Genomic DNA, 26,216 nt, shown 5'->3' on the forward strand with positions numbered 1-26,216 from the left:
CATCAAAACATCAGAGGGGAAAATTCTCCAATTAAGGCTTAAGTTACTGGAAGTAGCAGAAAGAGCAAACAAACGCCACGTAAACCCCCTGGCAAAACAACCGCTGACGGAACCTTTAACTTCATCAGGAGATAATTGCAGGAAAAGCCTCACGTCTCACGTCGCTGACGACATCCAAAACAAATGTATTCCATAGATCAGTATCACAGATTCACTTTCATTCAATTAGAAACATTAGCAGTCGTCTAGACTCAGTTATGAGAAAAATAGAGCCTGTTTAATGCTTTTTTTCCCCTTCAGCATAAAATAAAGGCCAGCGAAATTTGTATTGAACAGAACAAAAAGCACACGAACACAATTCTTTACAAAGTTTGAACCGTGTGGGACTTAAACTCTGCCCGCAGTTATAAGGTTGCATGTTTTACAGCAGACAGCCTCTCCCCAAACCCACACTGTATCTCTGACAAAGGTCGGCCTCGCTGCGGATTCATTAATCCCGTGATGGACGACGTGAACGCGGGGTCCCTCCTCTCCACAAAGGAAACCATTAGTTTTCCACACTGCAATTAAAGAGGCTGCAGGGAGCAGATTTTAAAATCCAATTTACGTCGCGTCAGAGGGGATAAGTCACTTTTGGCCCGTCGTCTTTCGCGGGATTTGATAAATGCTCTGAAAAATCAATGAACGATGCCTTAAAAAATAAACATTTGAGAGGGAGGATTAGTGGCGGTGAGCATGTTTTTTCCCCTTCTCTCCACGGAGCGAAGGTTCTCTGAGCACATCCATCTGCGGTTCCAGGACGGAGCTCTGGGTTTTGTTTTTAGCCCCAGGAGGGGAAAAGAAAATCCCCTTATGTTCACATATAAATAAAAACAAGTAGAAAATTTCCAATTTCCAACGCTATTTTTTAAACCTCTTTCCATTATCTCATTCGGGCTTTTGGGGGGGCTTCTGTTTGCAACTGTGTGATCTGAATGGCCAAGTTAGCAAAACAACTGAAATCATTGTTTCAAAAAGGGGAAATTACTCAAGAAAAGGGCAACAGGACTAAATAAAGTCCAAAAACCAGAGTGGTTGTAGAGAATTCAGCACTTTGAGAGATCTATAAAAGGTCACTGCACATCCACAGAAAATAATAAAAAATGTAAAAAAAAATAAAAAAAAAAAACTGTTCTCACTGCTGCTTTGCTATTTTGGACCGGGGCCCGAAGAATGTGCTTTGCTGTCCTGGACAGTGTCATTTTAATGAGGTGGACAGTGTTGTTATGGTGGATACGAGGAGCCATCTGGCCACCTCGTATCCGTGTCATCACAGAGGTCTCCTCAGCCCGGCTGTAAAATACAAACAGGGAATATCACACCTCATGTGTCTGACTCTCAGCCAAGTTTTTTCCCCCTTTAATGCAAACAACAGATTTTTTTTTTCTGAATGGCTGCTTGAAGCCAAGGTAGTTAAATAGAAAAAAGCTGAATCTACAAATTGCTACGAAAGTCACGTGGTGGAAAAACACGCAGGATAATAAATGTATCTGAAGAAAACTTTAAGGCCTTGTTGACAAACGTCTTGACATTATTCATGAGGGCGAGGCGTTCAGGTTTCCAAGGGCTCCAGCAAGGAATGAAAGGTGATCGGTCACAGCGCATAGTTGGGACATTCTCGGAGACCACACATTACTTAACTGCAAAGAAGTGGCGTGGAATTTTTCCACGCCATCGTGTCCACTTGTGCGGTACCATTGTCCACAATGGAGGTCATGTGAGAGCGCAACATGAGCCTGAGCAATGGCATCTACTAAAATCCTGCAGCTGCCCCCCCAAAGGGCCACATCATTCCGGGCTAAGTGTTCCTCCTCAGCAAAACACAATGGTGGGGAACTCTAAATTTACCTCTTGGGGGGACCACACTCCAAAAAAGGCCTTTAAAGAAGTTTGTCCTTCTTTGTTTTTACTGTGAGTATAAAGTTTTTAATTTTTGCTAATCATGTGACTCACAGGAAGATCTAATTTTCCTTCTGCAAAAGGAACTCGTTTTTCGAGACAAGGACGTCCTTGAGTGGACACTCCTGGAATGTTAATGTGATTATCTCTGCATTTAATTCAATAAAATATAAATATGTGGTTAAAGTGCGCTGCGTTCAGGTCGTCCGTGCAACATCAGGAAACAGCATGCACTGAGCAGGCACAACACAGACAATCAGGATATGACAAATATAAAGAATTTCTTACCTGCTCTGGCTGCACTGGTCATCTTATTCACCGCCTAAGATTAAAAAAGAAATGAAAATCACCATTTGAACTACATTCTTCACCATTGAGTTTGATAATACACCTATCAATACATCTTTTTATAGGCAATTTAAAAAAGTAGTTCCTGCAACACACCACCAGGGGTGTAAAGCTCAACCAGACTGGAATCAGCAGGGGAGGAAAAAAAAAATTACTGATGACTCAACAGAAAAGAAAAAAAAAAGGTAAACAGATCAGTGAGTGACACGTACACGTATGCATTTCAACTTGTGTTTACACGAGGAAGCGCACAAACGGGCCTCTGAAAAGTCCTTAGGTGGGACCACTGCGGTATCCCTCGTTGTTGACTGTGAGATTTGGTACAGTCTGGCAGAATTCCATCACACATTGCGGTTCAAAGGCTGTGGTTAATGTTTAAAAAATACAGCGGAGCATTAGTCCCAGCCCTCTGAACTGATAAACCATGTCTGTGAAGAGGAGGAGATGAGGCGGCCTTCTGTTAATGCTAAAAAAGATCACTTACATTGGTCTCTGAGCACCGATTTTATACCCAGCTTCCGATACAAAGTCATGAAAATGAGTCCTCCACAAATCCAGAGGGGCTCCAGCAGAGACGTGCCAGTTTTGACTTTGAAGGCTTCAAAGCCCTAAATGCATCATCCTCTTCTGACAGCCAGGAGAAAGTATTTCATCTGTGTGTATCCTGAGCTTTGACCCACTTTAAACACACACTGCCCCAGTTCAGTCCATTCAGGGACGGCGAACACGAGGTAGAAGGTTGCAGGTCACACAGAAGCAGCGGCGTCTGTTTGTTCGAGGGGAATCTTCCTTTTCCTATATCAACACGGACATTCACGGGGAGTGACAGGGCTGTGTCTGTGTGATTGATGGCCGCTGTCTGAGCACAAATGACACCCTGTCCGAGAGTCAACAGGATGGCCACAGGAGTGGCCGGTCCCTCTGTTCTGCCCGTCTCTGTCAACACCAATTAAAAGGAGGAATCTTCAACCCAAATACATCTCTGACCCCGGCTGCAAACGGCGGGATCAAGAACGCTGACACGCTTTGGACGGCGAAAATCAATTTATTCAGTCACATTTTCATTATTTGTACAAATATGTTTTAGTGTCTAAAAGCAGATGGGGGGGTGGGGGGGGGGGTATTCCTTTCCATAATATAAGTAAAGACAAGCTGGGGGTTGTGTTTGAGGTCAATGGCTCTCACAAAAGAGGCATACCTCTCCTTTCAAACTCTTTGTGTGAGCAATGATAAGAAGGATTTAAAAATATATACACCTATCCCTCCAGCAGGGCAAAATCAACACATTCCAGATGAGATTATCTCAACCTGCATGATGCGCAGCAGACTGAGGGAGATACGGGGGTGCATTCCAGATGTTAAAGATCATAAAACAAGTGCAGGGGGAGTCAAGGTTTTCCAGGTAGGTGCCAAAAAACACTTTAGAGATAATTTCATAGAACATCTGCTGGTAAACAACATCATAATCGCCCCATTGTTCCGGTGCTTCACGCGGTGGGTCTCTTTAAGTCAGATCGTGGCTCAATCTGAATCACATTCTCGATCTCTGGAGTCACACAGTTCAAACTGAGATCCAGAACTCTTATGTAAGACACAGAGGGGACATAGATGCAAGTGCAGCGCTGGTGGAGATGACATTTCGCTGTTTTTGTAAGCGTTACACAGTCATAGTTGTGGACTGACAAACAGGAATATGACAAAAGCCACTTGTTTATTGCAGTTAGTGTTTCTGGTCTTTATGCTAAACTAGTCTTGTTGACTCTAAATCCCTAAGGATCCTGAATATACTTTACTGTAGCTGCAGTTTAATACTGTGATAATTGTATATACTTAGCAAACACCTTGAGAAATGTTGCCATTGAACAACATGAGATCACATAACACCCACAGTAACATTCCCAGCTGTCGGGAAGCCAAGTTTTACCCCACAATCCTGTCACATTCAAGGAGCAGTTATTGGTTCCCCAAAACAACAGGTGGCACCTGCGGGAGCTAAAATCATTTTCATCTGAGGAGACCCCCGTCTGCAGACAAAATAATATTTTTTTGGCCTTCGTTCCATCCCTGGTTGACCCTAGATGAGTCTCCGGTTTATCACACCACTCCTCTCCAAAGTATCACATAAAAACGGCTGCCAAATGAGATGTGACATCAGTAAAAGAAACCACACAGCAACAACAGTTTGCTCATTTAAGAAGGTTGTTTGTCATCGTGTTGCAGGAGTGCCGGCACAAAGGCACAAAGCACGAGCTGAAGGCCTTTGAATTGAAACTTTTGCCTGATTCTGCAAATCTCTCACTTGTCTGTTTCCTTTAGGGTCGCTGAATGGTGAGGTTTATATACTTTGTCCAGCAGGAGTGAGTCTGAGAGCGTCTCGCTGGCCTTATTCCCAACACAAAGCCCAAATATTTACAGATGTAGAGGAAAGAGCAGCAGCGCAGAAGGGAGTGTCAGAATTTCACTCCACTGATGATGGATTTATTTGAGAGAGAAAATTCCATATCTGGAAAAACATAATGTGTCAAAAGAGAGAGATCATTATGGAGTAATTTATGTGATTGGGCAATTTGGGTTTAGCAGAGTACCTCGGTATTTACAACCGATAAGAATGCCTGGGAAAAATATTTTTATGTGCAGGTGGCAACCACTCAATATTTAAAACAGGAATGAATAAGAGAAGAGAAAAGAAGAAAATATTGAAATAGTACTGTTGAACTCTTTAGTCATCGACACTGATTTTGTAACTAATCTTTGCAGGATCTTGTCTTAGGAGACATGATGTGCCCTGTCACTGCTTGATTTGAGCAGTTTATTCTGCGAATGTAGCAGCTGACATGGCGGTGAAACGTCATGCAGATCTCTGCATCGCTGGTGAATAATGGCGTGGAGACAAAAGCCAAAGACGCCAGAAAGAAAGAACGATTCCAGAAAGATGCTGCTCCGCTGATTCGCCTTGACTGATTGACCCTAACACCTGGATTAATATTTTTTGGCATGCAAAATAAGAAGGATTTGCACACAGTGAAAGTTGGACATTGAACACTGCAAACATCTCTGTATTCCTATGCTACATGCTAAAACTACAGGAAGCTGTGGTCCTCAGTGAAGCTTACCGTCCTCTTGACCGTTGTGCTTGTTCCCTCCGACATCCTGAGAGGGGCAGAAGACTCTTCCTGGCTCGGACATTCCCCGCGGTCCCCTCTTGGACGGCGGTGGTCCTGCGGGCTTTGGTCTGATGTGGACTTTGAAACAGCATCAGACTGCAAAAACATCACAGAGGCGGTCAAGCTTGTGGACCCGTATGTGTGTGCGTGTGTGGCCGAACGGGCTCGGACGGGACGGGCTCAGCGGTGGCCGGGGGAGAAAGAAAACAAGAGGCTGAGGTCAACTGCTGGGAAAGTGAAATCCCCACTCTAAATGCAGCTTGACAGTGGTACACAAAGCAGCCTGTATGCACGGCTCGTCTTTGGAGAGGAGAGAGATTATGACCTTGTCAGATATCCCAGTAAAGATGTCTTGTCTTGCCCACTCGCCTGTCATTAGTTAAAGCAAGTAACACTGGATGCCTGAGATGGTTATGCAGATGCCTGGGAGGCATGGGAGCCTCTTTGCACCATTCCTAATGGACCAAATCATACAAACTGCCGTCCATACAATAGCCTCTCTGTGCCGTACATACATACGGAACCCGAAAGAGCACTTTTGTTCCTTAGTGCTAACTCTTGTGGGATATTTCACGAAACATGCAACCATGAGAGGAGCCCTTTTCAGGAACGGGGATGCACGATCCTCGTCACAACCCCATAAGCACAATAGCAGCCTGTTCCTGCCACGCCATCCTGACCCAGCAGACGCCCTGCGCACAGCAGTGTGATATCAAAAATATCAGACATCCACCATAAAACAGACTCATATTGGCGTGATGCTAGCCTGGACGAGGCCTATATAGCCTCAGAGGCAGGTTGTAGGGACCAGTCATTGAGTTATGGCTCGCAGGGGACCAGAGCTCGTTGGAATCGAGAGCATCTGTTCAAATACTGGACCCACTGGGTCTCTCGATCCCCAGAGCAAAGTAAATTGATTTCAGGAAATCTCCAAGCATGACCAAGTATGCAGCACATGCTTGACAGGAATGTGTACAGTATAGACCGTGGCCGCCGATCTGCACGCTGCCTTATGGTATATACAGCATATAGAGGATAACCATGTGTGACAGAACCTGTCAGTGCACTCACCTGCTTCTTGCGCACGGTGCCAGGTGTGCCGCATGGGGAGGAGTTTTCACTCAGAGCCTCCTCGATGTCGAGATTCAGCTGGTCTAGTTTCATCATCAGCCGGCTCATTGATTCTGACCACGGAGAGCTGACCTGCGGAAGTCCGGAGAGGCATGAGAGAATTACTGAATCATGCAGGTCTGATATTTAGATAGTTTATTTTACACATGACATTAAATATATGTGAAGTACTGGGTAAGGACATGAAAAAAGAGGTATCTTGTAACCTGTGCAGGCTGCTTCAGTGGACGACAATGCAGCCACACATGGAAATGTGATCTCCTTGGCCCTGTTTCAGGGTCAAAGGGTAAAGGAGCAGGGCTCCAGACATGCGTGCCATACAGAGCACGATGGAATTCCCTGTGTTAGCTTTCACTACCCCAAGCACACGCCGTGTTTATAAATAGACCACGTTCTCACGTCCCAGACAGAAACCTGGCCTGATCATTGAGCCTCATAAATCAGGATGATGCACATCAGTCACCAAAACATAAATTAAGGTTGATGCTTTGCAATCCGAGCACAGTGTCAGTCTGGGTGTAATGAAATATGTCTGCACGTAAGTGTTGCTTGGAGAGGGTCTAAAAGCTGGCAGAATCACTTTTGACCCCTTTCCACAAGTGTAGGGGAGAATCTCCGCTGTGGCACATTTTTCTGTCGGCTTTTTTTTATTTTTTTGTTCTTGAATTTGAAAGTTGGTCTGGAAGAAACATGGCGATGACAACAGATAGGTGCGACAGTGACTTTCTGAGCCTAAGGAATCTCTATGCTGCTTTTCAACTGTGGGCAAGCTGCCCAGGGCGACTGTCACATGACTCACAAATAGCCACAATGGAGGATATTGAGGGGGACTCCACTTTTGATTTACCACAGCAGGAAGACTAACAGATTTTAGTCAGTCGGCCAGCTTTCAACCCCGACTGGAGTGCCACTAAAATACTAGAAAGCAACTTTGAAAAGGTGAGCACGGGGGGTGAGGGGGGGTCGTTTCGGCAGTGTTAGAGGGATAAGTTACACTTATAGTCAGATTCAATAAGGAAACTATTAAGGCTTTAGTGGAAAAGAAAAACATTCAGGGATTGAACTGGAATTAATTGTGCAGTTCCTGTTTCCGTCAGTTTGAATGAAGTCCCCTGATATGGAAATGTTACTGACAAACATTTGCTATATTCCCTTTGAATTGGGAGGAATTAAGGGACCAGACACCAGACGGGCCACTCACACTGCTGACCACCCAGTGTCAGCTGACTGGCCCAGCAGGAGAAAGTGCCTCTTTCCCCTCAATCCCTGAGGAATGACCTAAATCTGGTCAATCCCCCCGCTGACCTCTGAGGCCCTAGAGGATCACCTGGGGTCACGGAGAGGAAAAATTAAAGGTTCTAACCAGGTAATATAAAAGGTTTAAAATGGAAACATGATGTTTGACATTTCAGTTTCTCTGTGAGCAACAGGAACAGTCCTTTAAAGTGCAGTTTAATGACAAAATGCACTTTTAGCGGACGCACAGACATAAAAATTTCAGAGGTTTGAACATTAATGTGAATAATGATGCTGAGAATGAGAATTTTTTGTCCTTTCTATGAAACTGCTATAAAAAGGAAAAATGTCCTGTGGACCATGCTTCTCCTGACTATATTTAAGCTTTAAGCCCTAATGGAAGTTAAAAAAATTTTTTTAAAGATTAAATTAAAAAAATTAAGTATGGGACGCATCCATTGATTTTTCCTCCCATTATTTAAACTCCCGTTGTATGCGTTGAGAACAAAATGTTCATCTTGTGCAGTAGGTTTTTGCATATCCAAGTTAAATATGCGATTTCAAAAATGATGAATAACTTTGTCTTTAAATCAAGACAAAGGGGCTTTTCTTGTGCAACCATTTAAGAGACTATTTAAGAAAATACATTTTATTGATTTGAAAATAGGGAAGTGAAAGAAGCTTCCGTTGGATTCTTAATTAGCCCCAGGGGTCACACAAACAGAAATGCATGAAACAGATGCCCCATTCTGACATATACTGGAGCCAAATCTGGAACGTATTCACACTTGTCTCTTTTCAGTGACATCCCCAGAAGGTGCTGTTCAGGAATGCGGGCACTTGCACTCAGAATGAGACAAATTCCAGAGAGGGCCTGACGCTCAAAATGAGACACTACTCTTGATTCATCTCCCGGTGTCTCTCCCCTCGATCTGGCCCCGGCGATTGTGTGAAGTCCTCACACCATGGCAACTGAGCTGGTATGAGTCAGTCCTCTAAATAAATGCATTAATGTTATCTTCTGGGGACAACAAAATGTGAGCTGACTATAACTTTATCAGCGCAAATTGGCCACATTGTGTAACCGAACACTGCGGCTTTGACATGGAAATGAGGAGTTAAGTGTGTGAGCTCTGGGCTTGGTGCCTAGTCTACGCCACCCACAGAGACTGCCAGAGATCACCATGGAGGTGTCCAAATGTAGCAGCCGGTCATGCGAAAGGGCAACAGCTACCTGGCTGCTCGGAGGAATAAATTACCGACTTAATTTTCTGGGACGCAAAATAGCCAGGGAAGAGAGCAGTGACCGTGTTCGTGGGGTTCACAGAATTAAGAAATGTGTATTTTAGACAGATTAGAGCGAAATAATGAACTCATGAGGTGACTGACAGGAATGCTTTGCAGAGAGTGCCCTCACATGGCTGATGGTGAAAAATACATCTCCAATTTGGTCTAAATGTGACTCCAAATATTGTGAAATGTGAAACATCCAGATAAATGTTGACAGCAGAAACATATGTTTGCATTAAAAGATTTTCCTTAGGGGCACTGTTTTTAGTTTTGGGGCATTCTCCAAAGTCGGTGCACCATTGCCCAACTAGAAATAAAAACAGTAACTGACCCACTCTCAGCCTTGCACTGTGCTTTGTTTGGATGTGTGCTAAGATTTAAGAGACAGTTATGTCACTGATACGTATGTCCATGTGAGGCTTTAAAGGCTAATAAAAACAACGGAGATTAAGGGCTACACGACTGTTACAACCGAGGTCAGTGTCAAGGCTGTGTGAAAAATGTGCCTCAACTTGTTGAAGATGGCGGCCGCTCAGCGTGAAGGCGGCCCGTGATGGTCCTCCCTCTCGACGACACAACGCTACTGCGCTGGGTGTGTGTGTGCGGGGGGGTCGGAGAAGGCCGAGGCTGTTTGCATTCTTTCTGACACTGGCTTTCAATGTGAAGTCGGTGTACTCTGACACACACTTGGACCAGCTATGCATTATCTCACAGCGTAGCAATGTCAAAGATAATGCTGGCAAAAGATTTAAAAAAATACAGCAAAAAACAGCTAAACATTCGAGTTTACCACCTCTGCTGTTCGCGTGCTTTTAAGCGCTGTGGGGTCGCTAACTACCTGCCTAATATGACATGACGTGCTTTTGTATTGTGTGTACAGGTATTTTGAATACTTGTGTATAAAATGAATAAAGGGCAACAAACCTCCTCTTCTGCTTCCCATCCACAGTTTCTGTTGGCCTCCACACTCCTGACGCCCCTCATCTCACTGCGAATGCTTCCGTGGTTGAGGAAGAACTCTCCTCTCGCTGGGAGCTCATTGAACACATCATCCTCGTAGTCGTCATTCTCGACAGCATCGTGTAACAGGACACATTCCTTCTCACCATTTTCAGAGCCTGTGTTGCCTAAACTTTGGTCTTCAGCATCAGAAGACTTAGTATGAGCCAAGAAAGTGATTGAGCTTTGTTTGTGATTCACAATCCGTGGGACGGGTGGAAAATTCTGGGCTGCATCGAGACCGTTGGGATGAGCAACAAGGGTCAGACTAGATTCCAAACTGCGTACATATCCTTTTGGCTCGCATGACAATATCTGACCCGTGATATTTTGATCCGCATGGTCTGACCGGCCTTCTGGAGCAGAGACAGGAAGTGCTACATCGTTGTATGACACCATATCGGCATCATGAACTTCAGATGAAGGTGGAGGCGGAGGTCTGGCCCCCATGGGTGCTTCATTGGAAGTGAGGAATGCGGATTCAGGCTCTCGGGAGCTTTCAGTGTTACCTTGACAGACAAAATCCAAACATTTGTTCTGGATTTGTATCTCCTTGTCATTCCCAAACAATGACTTTTGCTCCTGAGGGGGCAAATCATGGTCACAGTAATCCTCTTTCTCTGAGAGAGTAGAGCTTTCTGGGTTCAGCTCCTGCGCTGCAAGTGTTTGTGATCCAGAAGCTGAATGCCCCACTGAATCCACAACAGATGGAATCTCCATGATTCCAGAAAGAGTCCTACGCTTTCAGGGAGTCAACGTAAATCCACAGGTACTTGTGCTGGATGCATCGGTCAGCCATTCTTTTAATCTAGGATGCTCAGTTAAGCCACACAGCAGCTAATCTGAAAAAAAGGAAAGTAAATATGAACGGTATGTGGCACATCTGACAAACTCCAACAGAAAGTAGAGTCTAAAAATAGGGGACAAGCTTTGATACTCGACTACATTGCATATAGACTACATAACTCCTTTAAGTCCTGAGAGATGTTCGCTTTGAAATCCAACATCTGTCTCAGGATGGACTGATCATGCTGGGATCTGTTTCACACATGATAGTGGTGACATCACCACCCGGAGGAATCTGACTTCTGTTCCCCACCAGGTAATTTACTAGGTGCTACACCATTCATCAAGGCAGACGATGGCTCTGGTCATCCGCAATTAACATCCCCCCGATCCTTGTTTAAAGCTTTTCTCCAAAACACACTTTTGACAGGATTCTCTAAAACCTATTAGTGTTGTGTTATACATTGATATTCTTAAATCAAGAAGAGAAAATCCCATATTTATAAACCCGGAAATTTGTCTGGATGCAGCAGCTTGTGCAGGTCTCTGACATTTTGTGTGAGAAAGTTGCCAGCGTCTCCACCGTGGCCTTGAGACACTTGACACACACGAAAATGCAAATGCACTCTTTAAGAACACGAGGAGAACTAACGGACTGTAGAGAGAAATCCTCTAACGGTTTGGGAATCTGACAGTGATCTGCAATGCAGCGCGCATAAGTTATCGACACCGAATGCCCAGTAAATTCAAAGCTAAATGTAAGCCTGTCCTCACAATGTGAATTTGCACTGAGTGTACAAGAGATTAGAGTCTCTTCCAAGAGACTCCTCTTTTAAATAATGGTATTCATAGAGGAGATTTACAAAGAGCAAAGAAGTCACTGAATAAATATGAACTGGTACTGAATGGCACGGGATGACTGCAGCACAACTTTAAACAAAAAAGTTTGAACGAGGAATTGTGGATTATTAATGCTGAGGTTTAAATCAAATGCAGCTCACAGTCAAACCTTGTCAACTTTGTCAAAAACAAATAAATCACCACCAGATGACATTTACAAAGACATGAGAAAGTCTTACCTGTAGTGGGAAAAAAGGCTTTTCTGTGTCCCAAAAACTGTCAGTGAGATCATGGCAAAACAGTGACAGTGAGGCTCGATTCTGTAGGAGCCCAGAGGGTGGGACAGCCTCTCGCAGAGCGGCACTTATGTCCCTGTAGGACTGTTCTGCGAAAAAGCGAGCTTGTCATTGTAGCTATTTGCCCCCCCCCCCTCCCCGCCCAAGCCTGTGTTTCCCCGGGGGGCTGCAGGAGAGCTCAGTGAGGAAGGACTTAACCATTCAGAATATGCATAAGAGTAGACCGAATGTGTTCTTGTTGTGAAATGGAAGGAGGAGGAGAAAGGAGAGGAAGAGGGAGGGGGGAGTAGGAGGGTGGATGATTGAGGGAGTTGGCACTGTAAAAGAACAAGGTAATATAAGGTCTGGGGCCATCACAAGCAGGCTGGGGGGAATGGCCAACTTCACCGTCCTGGAGATGCACAGGAGCCGTGACCCAGGCTCTAAAACCACCCGTCGGGGAATGCTTTCATGTGGAAGAGGACAGATTTACTGATCTTTAAATCAAATATGATATCTGCAGGAGAGGACAGGTTGAGGAGTTGAAGCCATATTACCTGTCAAGTATTGTACTCCACACTATTTGTCTTTGACACGTCTGCGTTACATGATTCGCGCACTATCAGTCCCAAACTGGCAGGAAGCTGAATTAAATACAAACTCCTGACTCCTTCCAGCCTTAAAAGCTTTACAAAATGCATCAAAACAAGTTTCCTTTTATTCAGGCTGTCTCTAGTGAGTAAGAACATGGCCAAGATGGGCATAATCAAGCATCTGCTGGCTTCTGAAACATGTCGGCGTCTGAGTGAACTCCAAAAGTGGTCTCTGATTTTATAATAAAATACTATTACTACACCAACATTAAAAATATTCATCCTTCACACTAAATGCTTGGCGTCTGTTTGACCTCTTGAGAAAACGAGCCCTGACTGATCTCTTTCATTCATAAAACACTTTGCTGTATACCCTTTGGCTCTCGGCGTGCCTTCTGACTTTCTTTTATGGTTTCGTACAGGTTACCTTCCAGCATGTGCTGTGGAAACATAGGCTTGGAGATCCTTATCAACCGAGCGCGGTCTCTCTATCGCTAAAGGGGCAACTTGTAGCGTTGCATTCCGAGATCATCAAATACTGGCGTTCCGTGTTTGCGAGATTAAAGATCTGGTCAGCATAAAAAAACATCTAAACTGTAACCAAAAATGACCCGAGACCACGAACGGTCACATATTCTGTTTGTAATACTCAAAGCCGTTCCACGCACAGAGGCCGTGCCACAGCCATAAAGTCCACAGTCTGGCCTGATAAGGCATTTGTGCAAACTTTAAATGTTTAGTCATCTTTTGTTCACAGTGAACAACATAGCTGATGTCCTTGTTGGATATCTGTGTTTGCATTTCTCCTACTGTCGGAATGGTTACATGGAAAAGTCACTAAAGACAATTGGCTTTCATCAAGAAATTAGGAAAAATGTAAATGGTTTGAACTAAACTCAACTTTCTCTGGAAGAAAACTGGATTATTTTTTTTTTTATATATATATATATACTGTCAGTGAGACTGTACTCAGACACACACATGCACACACATCCTTACATTTCTATCTTTGTGGGGAATTTCCTGGACCTAGTACATTGGCCAACCCCCTACCCTTGTCAGAACCATCCCAACTAACCCCCTGACCCCAACACTTACTCTTACCCTGACCTAAACCCATCTCTAACCTCAAACTTAAAAACATCTCTTAACCCTTAAACAATCCTTTGAAGTTGTGGGGACCAGCAAAATGCTGCTGCCATTGCCCCGATTTGCAAGTCGAATGAGGACTTTGGTGCGTGTGTGTCGATATGGTGTAAACACACACCGACCAGATACAGTAAAAACAGTGAGCCAATGATTGGCTAAACTTTGTGAAAAGCTGCCTTTTTCCCTGTCTGGACTATAAGGGCTGGAGGTGAGCAAACAGTCCAAGGCCAGTGGGAGTGAGAAGAGCTGGTCTCAAACACAGCTGGATGTTCTCACAGTTGTGAGGCCTCGGCCTTACAAAAATAGACCAGGATCTGTGCAACTGTAACGAAAACATTGACATTTTTAATGGATAGAAGGCAGACCATGTCTCATTTTCTGCCAATTTAGACTGTCCGACCATGAGTCAGGCCCGATTAAATGCCACAGCGACTTGCCTAGAGTCTAAATCGGTGTTGGTGATTTGATTGGCGGGGGAGGGTAAATAAGAGAGTTCAGTGAAGCCTTGCCATTGGGTCTGAACAGAACGTGGAAGACCAGCTGTGTAGTCTGCTGATGTTATCAAGTTGGTATGACAGTAAGTCCTAATGCTCCCCTCTAGTTTTTGCACCGATGTTCTCATTTTGTGTTTTGGAACTCAGCCGATACCTCTTTTTGGATTTATGCGCATTCCTGACCTGATACTCTGGTTATAACGTTGGTTTAGGAACTTGCTCTTGTTGTCACCGAAGCAGCACGACCTCCTTCCCAGACCTCCTCCATTCACCTCCAACGCATTGAATGATCCCCCCCCCCCACGTCAAGGTGGCATGGAACAGTTCAACAGAAAGATATTGCGCCTACACAACTGTGTCGAAAGAGGAGTGGCGCGTGTGAAACCCGAAAGAGATGGCAGGTGCACCATCGTATCGGGGCTGTGTGCCAATCCCTCCAGAGGGTAGGATATTACCGTTTCTGTCTGTTTGCAAGAGAAACAAAAGAATTCATTTCTCAAGCTCAAGGATCGAAACTGACAGAGTTCACGACCCATTCAGAGAGGAATTGCAGCACCTGAGGGTGCAATAGCTCCCGAGAAGAATGGAGAATTTCAAACTAGCTTAGGAACACAGATTTGAATACTTTCGTATTTTGATTTTAGAATTTATCACAAGTGCAATGAGTTTTATGTTAAATAATTGTAAGAACAGTATAATATAGGTAAATATAGGTCCTTCAACAACGGTCTTTTTGCTTTTACAGTCAGATAACTGGAAACCTCGATTTTGACTCTCGGCAGTATCTTTACCATCACCCACTGAACAGTTTATGACTCCAGATAAAGGTTTACAAAGTCCAAGAAGAAACACAGTCTATTGTTGATCCTTTTCTCTCTTCTTTAGCATCAACAATACTAAAAAAAAAAAAAAGTGTATTTAGAGCTTAGGTTAGAGTAAAGTCAACGTGGATCTTGTGTTTCCTGAACCGCAGCCAGCTGTGGGCAACAGACGAGGATTATGGCAAACATAAACATTATTAGAAAACATTCCAGTAATTCCACAGTCTTACTCAATATTTTTGCAGCTTTTGACTCACCGACAGATTCCCGGCATACCACAGATCACGAGAAGGTCCGCTTTACCGCTTTGCTGCATCTAACAAAATATAGACAATGAGCAATGCTGGACAGCCACAGAGCAAATGCATGTACCAGATTAGAAAACAACACAAGGATGCCTGGGAGGTGAATCAGCTTAGTCTTTAATGTGACCGCAACGTTACCCCGAGGGTTCCCCGCCATCGCACTCCGAAGAGCAGCTACAAATTAATTCACTTCAACAACAGCTCCTGTTCTCGCCTGCTGCAACATGCTCCATGCGCACCCGCAATTGAGCGGCAAATTCCTCCCGCGGACAGAGGCTGGCTCAGCGTTGTGATTTCAAGATGGTGTAATTGGCAGGTGTGTTTCAATCCACCGGCCGAGGTGAGTATCACATCTCCCACTTCCCAAACCGAGGTCAGATAACACGTGTCTCTTCCCGCCAACATGAAACTACACGTCGAGATGACAGGCCTGTCCACAGAAGATGGGTTACTCATTTGTTCCAACACACTGTGCGCAGGAAAAACACTGATCCCATTTATATAAGTATGTGTGTACACTAAACACACATTCCAAAGTGTCATAAATCAAGTCTATGTGGCTTTTCTATTTCAATTAGCTCACACACTTTCCTTGCTGCCAGAAAAAGAAATAAGGTCATGAGCCAATTGATGGTTTGGCTTCAATTAATGGCTATGAAATGGCTCCGTGCAACTTGCTTAACTTAGCTCGTCACTCTTATCCCCATTAAAGATGCAGCATGTGCCATTAAACAGGAGCGGTGGCAGCTTCTTCCAATGGTTCTGACAGGAATGAGCTGCAGAGGTGAGAACAGATGCTGTGAAGGACACTACTACTCACTCCCAGCTGAACCCCGGCAGTAGTTTCTCCCCATTAGCGCCAAACATGAAAGAAGCTCGATAGTGCCTGTTTGAACTCCTTCTGCGTCGTGAACATTTTGTTTTGTGGCTCCTGCTTTTATTGATTTCACATCAGTGGTGGATTTTTGTTGGATCTTTGCCTTTTTTTTATTAGTTGAGGATAATACAAATTAAACATGGGCTCATTTAATTTTAAGGGAATTAGATTTAATTAAATTTAATAGAAAAACATGATATGTTACCCTTTCTTCTGTCCTGAAAATGTTTGCTAAAAAGCATCAACAGAGTTGCAATTGATTCTAGCTCCCAAAGGTCTTCTATTTTTGATGAGGAGCTCTATCCTCTGAACCCCCGGGCACACTATCCCTCCTCTTATCTGCCCATGAGTGAACTACACCAGCCCAGTGGGGGATGTTCTAATCCGTATCCATGAGACTCTTCATCCACAAACACACACAATCTCATGGGAGAACCTACAGCCAACTGTGTAACAGAGTGCCCAGAGCAGCCTGCTAGCACCAGAGCCAGATGGAGAAACATCAAACAAAGGGCTGCATTTTAAAGGAATAACAAGAATAAGCAAAAAATATGTGAGGATATGGAACAGTCATGTAAAAAGCAGAAGACCTTGACTAGTTATGCATGAGCTTTGTATCTTTTCCACTGCTTGAGTCTCTGACACCACTGATTTGCTGCCACAGTGATTAGTCACATCAGATGCTGCACGCTTCGCTTGTCAAGAGGAGCGTTAGCAGCAAGGGAGGATGGAGAATGTCTGACTACAGATTACAATCAGAGATAAACCTGCAGCTCATGTGTACATCAATAATACCACAAAGACTGAGCTTTTGTCAGTGCTGAAGGACAGATTGAAAAAGGTGACCATTCGCTAACAAAGAACACAAGATGAGCCACATAATATCTATAATTAATTAATAGAAGAGCAATGCACTTAGAGCTCTAAAAATAACTGTAGCAATTATAATAAAAATATAATTAAGCTTCATTGTGTAAATAACCAGCCAGAACGATTACCTAAAAATACAATTTTGCGGTATTTACAGGAAGATGTTTTTTTAAAACAAAAAATAATAATAATAGTATGTTTGTCTTCCGAGACAGAAGGTGGCACCAAAGGGCAAATACGGAGATACCCACAACTTCCGTACACAACCGGGCCCACCTCTGTAGGCCAGTTCCATAACATTTCACAGAGCTCGGCCATTGTTTCTCCGTATCGGAGCCAGCGATTGAGGACAATGACCTGTATCAGACATGCACTTGGGCGGAGAGCTGGGTTCGCAGCCCGGCATCTGCTCGGCTCCTGCAGGTGTTTCCACGCTGAACTCGTGAGAACGTGTTTTCCTTAAGTACACGCTTGAGTTTCACTGAGGGAAACGTCACAAGTGTCTTCTCGCTCACCTGGCAGGTAAGGCACGAATCCTGCGGACTTCCCATAATTCACCACAGCAAGTACGTGTGCGACCTCCCGACCAATCACAGATTCCCGATGGGAAAGTTCCCCCGGGTTCTACATTTTCTATTTAAAGATCAAGTGATTACAGAAAACCAGGTGGGTATGATTGCAAAATGCAATATATAGGCGTGGATTTTAATAGGGAAAGCATTTCATTTATTTTAAGTGGGTAATAAAACATGCAGACAGTAATTGAGGATAAAAACATTCTTTCTTTCTTGTGTTTGAAGACCCTGTTCACTTGATTGCACTTCTCCACAGTAGGTGTGGGTCCCTGAAATTGCCTCTTCAGATTTACTGAGCTGTGTGCACACAGAGGAATACTTGAACAACTTCATGAATGGGAGAATAAATGAGCAGGAACAAAGGAGGACGGGGTTCCCCTGGAGTGAAGGCATAGTGACGCGCTGTCGTTATGAAACCGGTGAGGTGAAGAACCTGCTGATTATATTACAGCCATACGAGCCTCTCATTCCTTCCCCCCTTTACAGGCGGGACTCTGCTTGCTGCTGAACTCGCCCTGCAGAGGGGTTTAGCGTGCAGCACAGCCGGAGGGACACACCACGCCTTCCCGGGCTTTGGGTCGGGGTTTTGTCTGCTTAATGACTTGGCGGTTGCAGCCAAATACGTGAGCGCATCACTCAAGAGAAAGGTTCTGATCGTGGATCTAGATGTCCATCAGGTAGTACATCGACAAAACGGTGCGGCATGTGTTTGGTTAAACTTTGTTTTCATTTAAAAGTCCGACTATAATATCCAACAGGGTGATGGCACTGCTTTTATTTTCAAAGAGGAGCCGCGGGTGTTTACGTTCTCAGTGCACTGTGGGAAAAATTTCCCCCTCCGTAAACAACAGAGTGATCTAGACATCAGCGTGGACGATGGACTGGAGGACAAGGACTACCTCGCCACAGGTGGGTTTAAAAGGACATAGGCGACATTTTTTATTCAATTTGCATTCAAAGGTAACCAGTGGTCCTTGAACTAACCGACGTGTTGGACAATCCACAGTGGAGGATCACCTTCCCTGGCTGCTGGACACTTTCCGTCCAGACTTGGTTCTGTATGACGCAGGCGTCGACCCTCATCGGGAAGATGAGCTCGGGAAGCTGTGTCTGACTGACCAAGGTGAGCCGATTATTGACCTGAACCTCCATTCGTCAATTTCTGAATTTCTTGTGCATCCCAGGGCTGTATCAGAGAGATCTGTACGTGATGCAGACTGTGGTGGGAAAAGGTGTTCCTGTTGCCACGGTTATCGGAGGGGGATACTCCAGAGACATCGACAAACTGGCCATCAGACACTCCATCGTCCACAGAGCAGCAACACAGGTGAAGCACATGAGGACTTTATAGAATTAGAATGACTGAATTTGAATCTGAAAAAAAAAAACTATATTTTAGGTTTGGAAGGAGCGTGACTTATAAAACCTTTATTCACAAGAAGAACTCCATCTGAAGATCATAATAGGTTTTTAAATAAAGAATCCAACAGGTGATCAGTGTGATCGTTTATTGTTTATTTATATTACATATGATTATCCGAGGAACTCACCAGTACCTCAAATGGGCTCAAACTGACAGATTTCCTACAATTGCGACGGCAAATGCAACAAACATGAATGCAAATGTTTAATAAGTGAATAAAAAGAACACACACACATAAAAAGTCACAAAAAAAAGGTACCAGAACAGATTTGGTCCACACGTGTACCGAATGGGATGGAAACCGTCCTTGGCACAACAGGTACAGTTAAAATCCAGCAAGTTTCAAGTTTCAACAATATTTCGTGTCATCCACTGACATCAAGCAGCCACGTAATCATGTTACAGTGCAATGTTACTTCACAGTATATGAGGCAGTTGTGTCCGCAGCGATACGCCAGCGGCGTACTGACGTTCAGCTCGTCAACACAAGACAGGACACCAGCAGAACAAGCGCACACAATGGGAACAACCTTCCAAACACAGACGAGCCGATGCAAACAGAAGTACTTCTTGGAGTTCAGTTCCTGTAGGATGATATTACTAATTGCAGTAGCGTTTGACAGGATCAAGTCCTCATTAAACAGTTGCAGAGTGTTTAACATGAGCGAATCCCTGACTCATAAGGTTCCACTAGCCGACAAGACAAATGGTATGTTTCACCACACATCTCCTGCAGGAATCTAGTTAAGATCAACGTCAACTCATTTAAGAACTATTTCACAATAAAAAGAGCACATCAGCTAATCTGGCTGCTGCGTGTCTTGCCAGAAAAATTAAAAAATACTTCAGGAGCACATGGGCTACACTGTCGTCTGTGCGTCGGCTGTTGCTTTAAAACCATTTTCAGGATATTTTACTGCTGGATATGGACTCAATTTTGAAAATCTTTTAAGACAATAAAATGCAGCAAGGTCAATCATCATCAAATGTGTTTCAGTGCTAAAACTCAAGGCTTAAAAGGAAGGAAAAGGCTTAAAAAATAAATTAGATTTTCCACAGCTGGACCTTCTCTGCCACCACACACCAGTTGGCGTGATCAAAATAAGCGTGTTTGACGTGAAGCTCCTCGACGTGGTTCTGGATCAGCTGTGCCAGCTCCCCCTCCCTGAAGACATGGTAGTACCTCAAGCAGGAGCCGTCCACCTGCTCCTCCGTGCCCTGAGGACTTGTGCTTTCCTGCTTCTCGCTCTGCCCTCCGTCCCCTTCCTTTCCAGGCTGCTTGACGTTCTGGAGTGGAACCAGATCTGGGAGGGCCACAGAGTCGAACCCCTGGGCTATAGATAGTGAGATGCTCTGGTTTTCTGTGCCGTTGTGGTTCTGGGCAGGGATGCCATACCCAGGACTGTTCTGTCCCTTGTGCAGGTCTGTGTCCGATTCAAAGACGTCTTCCTCCGATCCGATCATGGACGAGGGTGAAAAGAAGCTCGACACCTGCTTGATGAGGCCGCCTTTACGCCCTCGCAGGGCGGCTTTGCTCCCCTCGTTCTCCCCCGGAGAGAGAGCGCTGGCGTCTCTGGAGAAGGAGCGAGAGATGGCCAGGCTCCCAAAGTCGAGCACCGAATCTAGAGACCTGGAGAAGAACCACAACCTCTGCGTCCTCTGCTGCGGGGCTGCGCAGCCCAGGTCCTCTTCATCCAACACAGACGATGTGCTTCTGACCTTCCTGTGCTTGTCGGCGTTGTCCACGGCCTCGCTCACGCTCTGAGCCGCGGCCCTCCGTCTGGGTCTGTTGAAGCTGGAGACAGAATGAAGGTTGGGGTTCCATGGAACAAAGATATCCTGCTTCTCGAACTTTCGGCGTTTCTGCTCCATGGCCCACACGTAGATCATGATGCGTCCACCCACTCGAAGGGTGCGAGCCATCTCCTTTATTGCTCTAATACGGCGCTCTTTGGTGGAGAAATGGTGGATGACTGCGACAAAAACATTCACTTAGTATTGATCAACGTTTCACATCAAGTATTTAAAAGCCTGGGGATGACAGTGAACTTTAAAGATAAGAGATATTAAAGTACAATATCAGCAACTGAAATATTAGTTTTAATTTCATTAAAAAGTGAAAAAATATTGAAATAGTATTTGAATATATTAGCTGTTTTTTTCTGTCTTTGGTCCCCAATAGGCTTCTGTTGGCACATATTTGGGTGGTTTGACAACATTTATCATTACAGAGGTAATTAAGTGGCAGCTGCAGCAGTTTCATGCATATTAAATGAGTTACTTCTTGCAAAGTGGGACACGTCAACAGCACTAAAAGCGCCCTCATGTGTGCGGGTTTGTCCATTACCTGCAATAGAGAGAACAGCGTCAAAGCAGCCATCTCTGTAAGGCAGATGCAGCCCGTCACACACTTGAACCTCGTGCCCTTGGCTCCAGGCAAAGTCCACAAGGGGGCGACAAACGTCGCAGCCCAGCTTGAACACGTCCCTGTTGATGTGAAGATACTTGCCATTGCCGCAGCCTGCCAAACACCAGTGAAACAACACCGGTGAGCTACTGGGAAGAATCAAACCCTGTGTCCTCTCTATTTAAAAAAAAATACAATTGAAATCTGAGTGTTGGTCAGTGGACGCTTACCAATGTCAGCGACAATGCTCCCAGGCTCCAGGTCCACCAGGAACTGCCGGACCTTCGGCCAGGCTCTGTAGCGGCTGTCATTGAAATACGGAGCTATCTTTTCATAGACGCTGTGGACGTGGTCTCTCTCGAGCTGGCTGGCAGCCTCTTCCATCATGTTTGAGCCTCATGCAGGGACCTCACAGAGTCGCTCCTGAATGGACACACACACATACACACATCTCCATCCATCATGCTCTCTGATGGTTGCTTCATTTCATTAGGAAAAAAGAAGCAGTGACGACCCCCCCGGTGGGAGTATCACAGTGGTGCTTCTGCACAATTATATTCAGATGAAAGCCCTTAACAGCAGAGAGATTTGAATATCCATCTCCCAACCAAAAAAGGAGACAGCGCCTTCACTCTTCAGCATCAAGCTGATGCAGCAGATAAACACGAAAACCATTTTTATCAGCAACAAGACAAACAAACAACATCCATCACAGCGGAGTGAATTTTCCTGTTATAAAGCATCACCTTGTGATGGGCATGCAGAGCAGCACGCGTGTCATTTCTGTATTTTGAAATAAGTAATCATTTCTACAATTGCACAGTTTCAGCCCGCTAATCTTTTTGTTGTAAAATTGTTATGTCTGGCTTCCGCAGCTCCCACTGCAGTTATCTGAGATTATTAGGATGCAACCCACAGCTCCTGCAGTGCTGCTGCGGCTCCCTCGAGCACATGTACCAAGAGCGATTTCACACATTGCAATGATGATGTTATCTAAAATAATGGCATGTGGATGTCACTGGGTCTTCCTGATTCCTAACATATCCTTGTCTAGAAATCAGTTTCATGGAAAGGTTCAGTTTTATCACATGCTAACCACTGTGACATTTTAATTAAAAAAAAAAAAAGGATTTTAACACAACCATCTTTGTTACTTTCTCCATTTAAGGAGGTCAGATTGTGGCATTCTAAATATATATATTTCCAATTGACTAATAAAGTAGTTCTGCTTTTTGCCCTCTATTCTGCACCAATGCAAGTGAATCTGTCCTTTAAAGCCTCAATGACGAAGCCACAAAACTCTCTTCACGCTCTGGTATGGATTTATTAAGAGGCGCAGCGTGTTGCATGGAATCACGATGGATGGAGAGCTGTCAGTGCAGGCTGGAGCCGACAGCCTCTACAGTATATGGATTCCAAAGGCGGCTCTCCAGCAGCAGATTCAAGAGGAAAGTCCATCTCCAGTTGCGTTACATAACGACCTTCCTCCTCCGACCGCTTTCAGAGTCTCCCCTTGTCCTCATCTTTCATCAGCCACTCTCCAGCCTGTCACAATTCTGTCCACTCCTCTAAAAAAAACAATACACGGATTTGTCCTTGAAGGCAACACAATCTGCCCTGTGCAGTTATTATTTTACAACAGGAAGTGTTTAACAACCCAACCTCTGTTGCACGACATCTATCGCTCTAACCTAATGGTCGCAGCTCTACCCTCACGCTGCTCTACCCGCAGTAAATGCAGCATCCCAGCTTTTCTCTGTCCAGACCTATTTCTGGACCTCATCCCAGCAGAGAGGAAGGAAAACATGGCTTATGTAACAATGCAAATTGGCCTCCCCCTGCTTTATTTGTGCTCATTTCCATGCAAGTTCCCCCTCTCATCTCCGTTTTATGGCAGTCCTGACATTATGTAAGCTGTAGCTGGGGAGGCAGGGAGAACTGTCTCTCTCTGACTGACAATAGGAACTTAAATCAAATCAGACCTTTGCCTGGCAACATTCACCTAAAAACTGACAATAAAATCATTCACGGATGAATATGAACAAGTCAGTTTGGAAAAGGGAGGATAGATGGATATGAATGTTCCTGGACCATAAGCCTCCAGGTCACACCTTAGCAGCTTTAATGAGATTACTGCAGTTTATTACGAGGAGACCGAGCTGCCCAGTCATTCTGCCTGCAGCCTTTAACTGCTGGTTAGAATGACTATTATTACTAAAAACCACAGGTTTACCCATCAAGGCTGCGGATAATCAATAGCAGCATTAGGCGAGAGGGACTCTAATAGACTCCCATCACTGCTTCCACCATTTAGTTACCTCACACAGCAATGTCAAGCACCGTTTTTAAAGAGCCAAATCAATGAAGTCGTGCAACAAAATGGATGCATAGTCTGCATACTGTTTTAACTCATCAATAGACAATAAAGTATCTAACGTGTCCTGCAATGTGCCCAACTGATTTTTTTTAATCAGTTCGTTTAACTTTAAACCAGAGATGCATTTATATCGATGTTTGTGCGACATTGTGACTCCTCTAAAAAAGCAGAAACCCTCACCGTGAGATGTTCCGCCCGTGTCTCCCCTCAGGACGCCGAAGCTGCAGCAAACTTCGCTCTCCACACATGCGAACCGTCGGCTCAATTCACCGGGCTGCCGGCGGGATCACAGCCGCTCAGTCGACACGGCGGCAGCCTGGAAGTCATCGGCGGCATCCCGATGGTGGACAACGTGAAGCGAAAGGCAACACCCGCCGTGAGTGAGAACTCCGGGCATCTACCCGCCGCTGTATGGTATCAGAACCAGTAGCACCATGGTGAACTCTACACCTGTCAAAGCGGCTGTAAGGACGCAAATGTGTTTTCCGGAAAAGCCTTTCAAAGTAAGCTGCAACATAGTAGCGAGACCGGCACAGCGAGGGTTCTGATTTAAAAAAAGAGCAACCAAATGCTAGCTTGAAATGGCCATCTGAATACAATAAAAGCATAGCACGTTTTTACCTCTTAGGTTAGGGTTGGTTTTGTATTTAACTTCTATTTTAACACTAGAGTGCAGATTTATCATTTCACAGAATCCCAATCGTTTATTTCGAGTCACCAATGTTTTGTCGCAGGTAATGTTACAAAATATTTGCATGCTTAACTGTTTTTACAGCGATAGCCTCGCGACGGTGCTTTTATTTTCTTAGTGATGTCAAGTTTCCGGTTTTTGTTTCACCAAAGCTAACTTGATGACTTCGGGTGGTCGTTTGTAAAACGATGACACGATGTGCTACTGGAGAACAAGGCGATTATTGGCTGCCCAAAACCACGTGACAACCATAATAAACAATGCGGGGTGGCCAGAGGCAACGTCCCTTTTTTCTGTTGCAAGAAATTGTTTTTCAGAGGAAATGCAGACAACGGACATATATTAAAATTCACCATGCTCTGCAAATATCATCTTTGTTTTCATTTTAATGTGTACATTTATGTACTCCCAGACACAGAACACAATCATACGTTATCATCAGTATTCTGAGTTTTGTCGTCAATGTCAAGAACGGCCTGGGTATTTAAGCAGTTATGGCAAACATGACTAATTAAATGGCCTTAAGCAAAGACAAAGGTCCAAAATTAACTCCAACGGTTTCCTGTTCATCTTGATTTTCCACATCCGTCAGGGAAATAGTAGTAATGTGAGTGACACATAGGATGAAGGAAGACATTACTCTTAATGTTGAAAAAAAGAAACTATAATTTTAAACTATAATCTTGCCCCTAATTCTATAATCTTGCCCCTATTTTCTATATTATCAAAAATCTGCTGCAGAAGGACATGCATTTGCTGAAAGTAAGTCATTTTTGTTGTCTATGATGCATTCTAAGGCAGCAAATCTAAAAGTTTTTGCTTAATTCAAACATTAACAGCCTTCATGCAGTCACACAGCCCCGTGCATGTGTATGATAAAGTGAAATAAACCAGAGCAACTCGGACATCAGCCTCTAGTCTTGTGGTCCTTCCTCCTTCCACTCAGCTCTTATTTCCCTCACCTTTTCTGTCTTCCACAAGGTTAACGACTGTGAATTAATTGCGGCTAATCTCTGCTCAATGTGCTCAGCATCATCATGTTCATCACTGACAACACATATGCTGAGTTTGTGCCTCACGTCACTATAACACGCCCTAAACCTGGAAGAATACTCCCTCTGCATAGCTGAGAACATGAGCCTCCTTCAGTTTGGAGTTGTTTAGATTATCTATGATAATGTCTGAACAAATATTGCTGACAGTAGAAACAGTCCCTGTGTAAAAGGCAACATCACCGGTCAGAGAAACTTTCACTTAACTTCCCTCGTGTGAATGTAAACAGAGAGGAGCAGAGCACACCTCTGCCAACCGACTTAACAAACACCAGAGGGAATACATCCAGTCAGAGTGTAATTTCCTGTGAGACGCTTTTATAATGAATGCACTCAGCTCTCCAGACTTGACCATAACCTTCTCTGTGTTCCAGCTTTTACTGTGAATGTTCCCCACTGCCAGTCTTCTCCATTTACTGCAGTAAATGTGTTTAGCAGCCTTTATGATGATGAGGTGTATTTGGGGTTTTTTTGTGGATGGGTAGAATTACAAGCATTTTTCGTTAAGTGCTTTGAAGGTGAAGTTGTTTCATCAGAATTTTGGCTCTTTTTGCCACCTGTAGATCACCGTGGAC

General features: G+C 44.4%; 3 protein-coding genes across 5 annotated transcripts in view; 1 reads left to right on the forward strand and 2 right to left on the reverse strand.

Annotated features, from left to right (window-relative positions):
- stard13b (StAR-related lipid transfer (START) domain containing 13b) overlaps nt 1-12,245 on the reverse strand; it is a 41,961-nt gene extending 29,716 nt beyond the window's left edge. The window contains exons 1-5 of one of the 3 annotated variants that reach the window (XR_008952973.1): nt 11,972-12,245; nt 10,032-10,948; nt 6,522-6,653; nt 5,400-5,546; nt 2,227-2,260 (exon numbers count right to left, since the gene is read on the reverse strand). Coding sequence is in view for 1 of the 3 variants with exons in the window: in XM_057049384.1 (XP_056905364.1) it covers nt 2,227-2,260; nt 5,400-5,546; nt 6,522-6,653; nt 10,032-10,826 (1,108 nt within the window). In the remaining 2 variants the exon portion in view is untranslated. Of the gene's footprint in view, nt 1-2,226; nt 2,261-5,399; nt 5,547-6,521; nt 6,654-10,031; nt 10,949-11,971 lie in introns of those variants that run through there. The other 2 variants (XM_057049384.1, XM_057049385.1) reach the window with 2 other exon arrangements.
- Nucleotides 12,246-17,362: 5,117 nt separating this feature from the next.
- On the forward strand, nt 17,363-19,183 carry hdac12 (histone deacetylase 12). Its single transcript, XM_057049390.1, has 8 exons — nt 17,363-17,558; nt 17,639-17,782; nt 17,951-18,110; nt 18,178-18,368; nt 18,450-18,600; nt 18,698-18,814; nt 18,876-19,018; nt 19,091-19,183. The coding sequence occupies exons 1-8, from the start codon at nt 17,469-17,471 to the stop codon at nt 19,112-19,114; spliced, it is 1,020 nt and encodes a 339-aa protein (XP_056905370.1). The 5' UTR covers nt 17,363-17,468; the 3' UTR covers nt 19,115-19,183.
- A 2-nt stretch (nt 19,184-19,185) lies between these two features.
- On the reverse strand, nt 19,186-24,368 carry trmt9b (tRNA methyltransferase 9B). Its single transcript, XM_057049389.1, has 4 exons — nt 24,079-24,368; nt 21,752-21,944; nt 21,462-21,635; nt 19,186-21,087 (listed from the first exon to the last, which is right to left on the reverse strand). Exons 2-4 carry the CDS (start codon nt 21,906-21,908, stop codon nt 20,159-20,161), a joined length of 1,260 nt encoding a protein of 419 aa, XP_056905369.1. The 5' UTR covers nt 21,909-21,944; nt 24,079-24,368; the 3' UTR covers nt 19,186-20,158.
- Between the last annotated feature and the right edge of the window lie 1,848 nt (nt 24,369-26,216).

Source organism: Takifugu flavidus, chromosome 12 (assembly GCF_003711565.1).
Source record: "Takifugu flavidus isolate HTHZ2018 chromosome 12, ASM371156v2, whole genome shotgun sequence".
NCBI lineage: Eukaryota > Metazoa > Chordata > Actinopteri > Tetraodontiformes > Tetraodontidae > Takifugu > Takifugu flavidus.

Coding starts and splice junctions, on each gene's coding strand:
- hdac12 (XM_057049390.1), top strand. CDS start 17,469: ATGACCTGTATCAGACATGCACTTGGGCGGAGAGCTGGGTTCGCAGCC. Junction 17,559..17,638: donor GGTGTTTCCACGCTGAACTC/GTGAGAACGTGT, acceptor CTCACCTGGCAG/GTAAGGCACGAATCCTGCGG. Junction 18,111..18,177: donor GCGCTGTCGTTATGAAACCG/GTGAGGTGAAGA, acceptor CCCCCTTTACAG/GCGGGACTCTGCTTGCTGCT.
- trmt9b (XM_057049389.1), bottom strand. CDS start 21,908: ATGATGGAAGAGGCTGCCAGCCAGCTCGAGAGAGACCACGTCCACAGC. Junction 21,636..21,751: donor GAGCATTGTCGCTGACATTG/GTAAGCGTCCAC, acceptor GGTGTTTGGCAG/GCTGCGGCAATGGCAAGTAT. Junction 21,088..21,461: donor CGCTGTTCTCTCTATTGCAG/GTAATGGACAAA, acceptor TTTTTGTCGCAG/TCATCCACCATTTCTCCACC.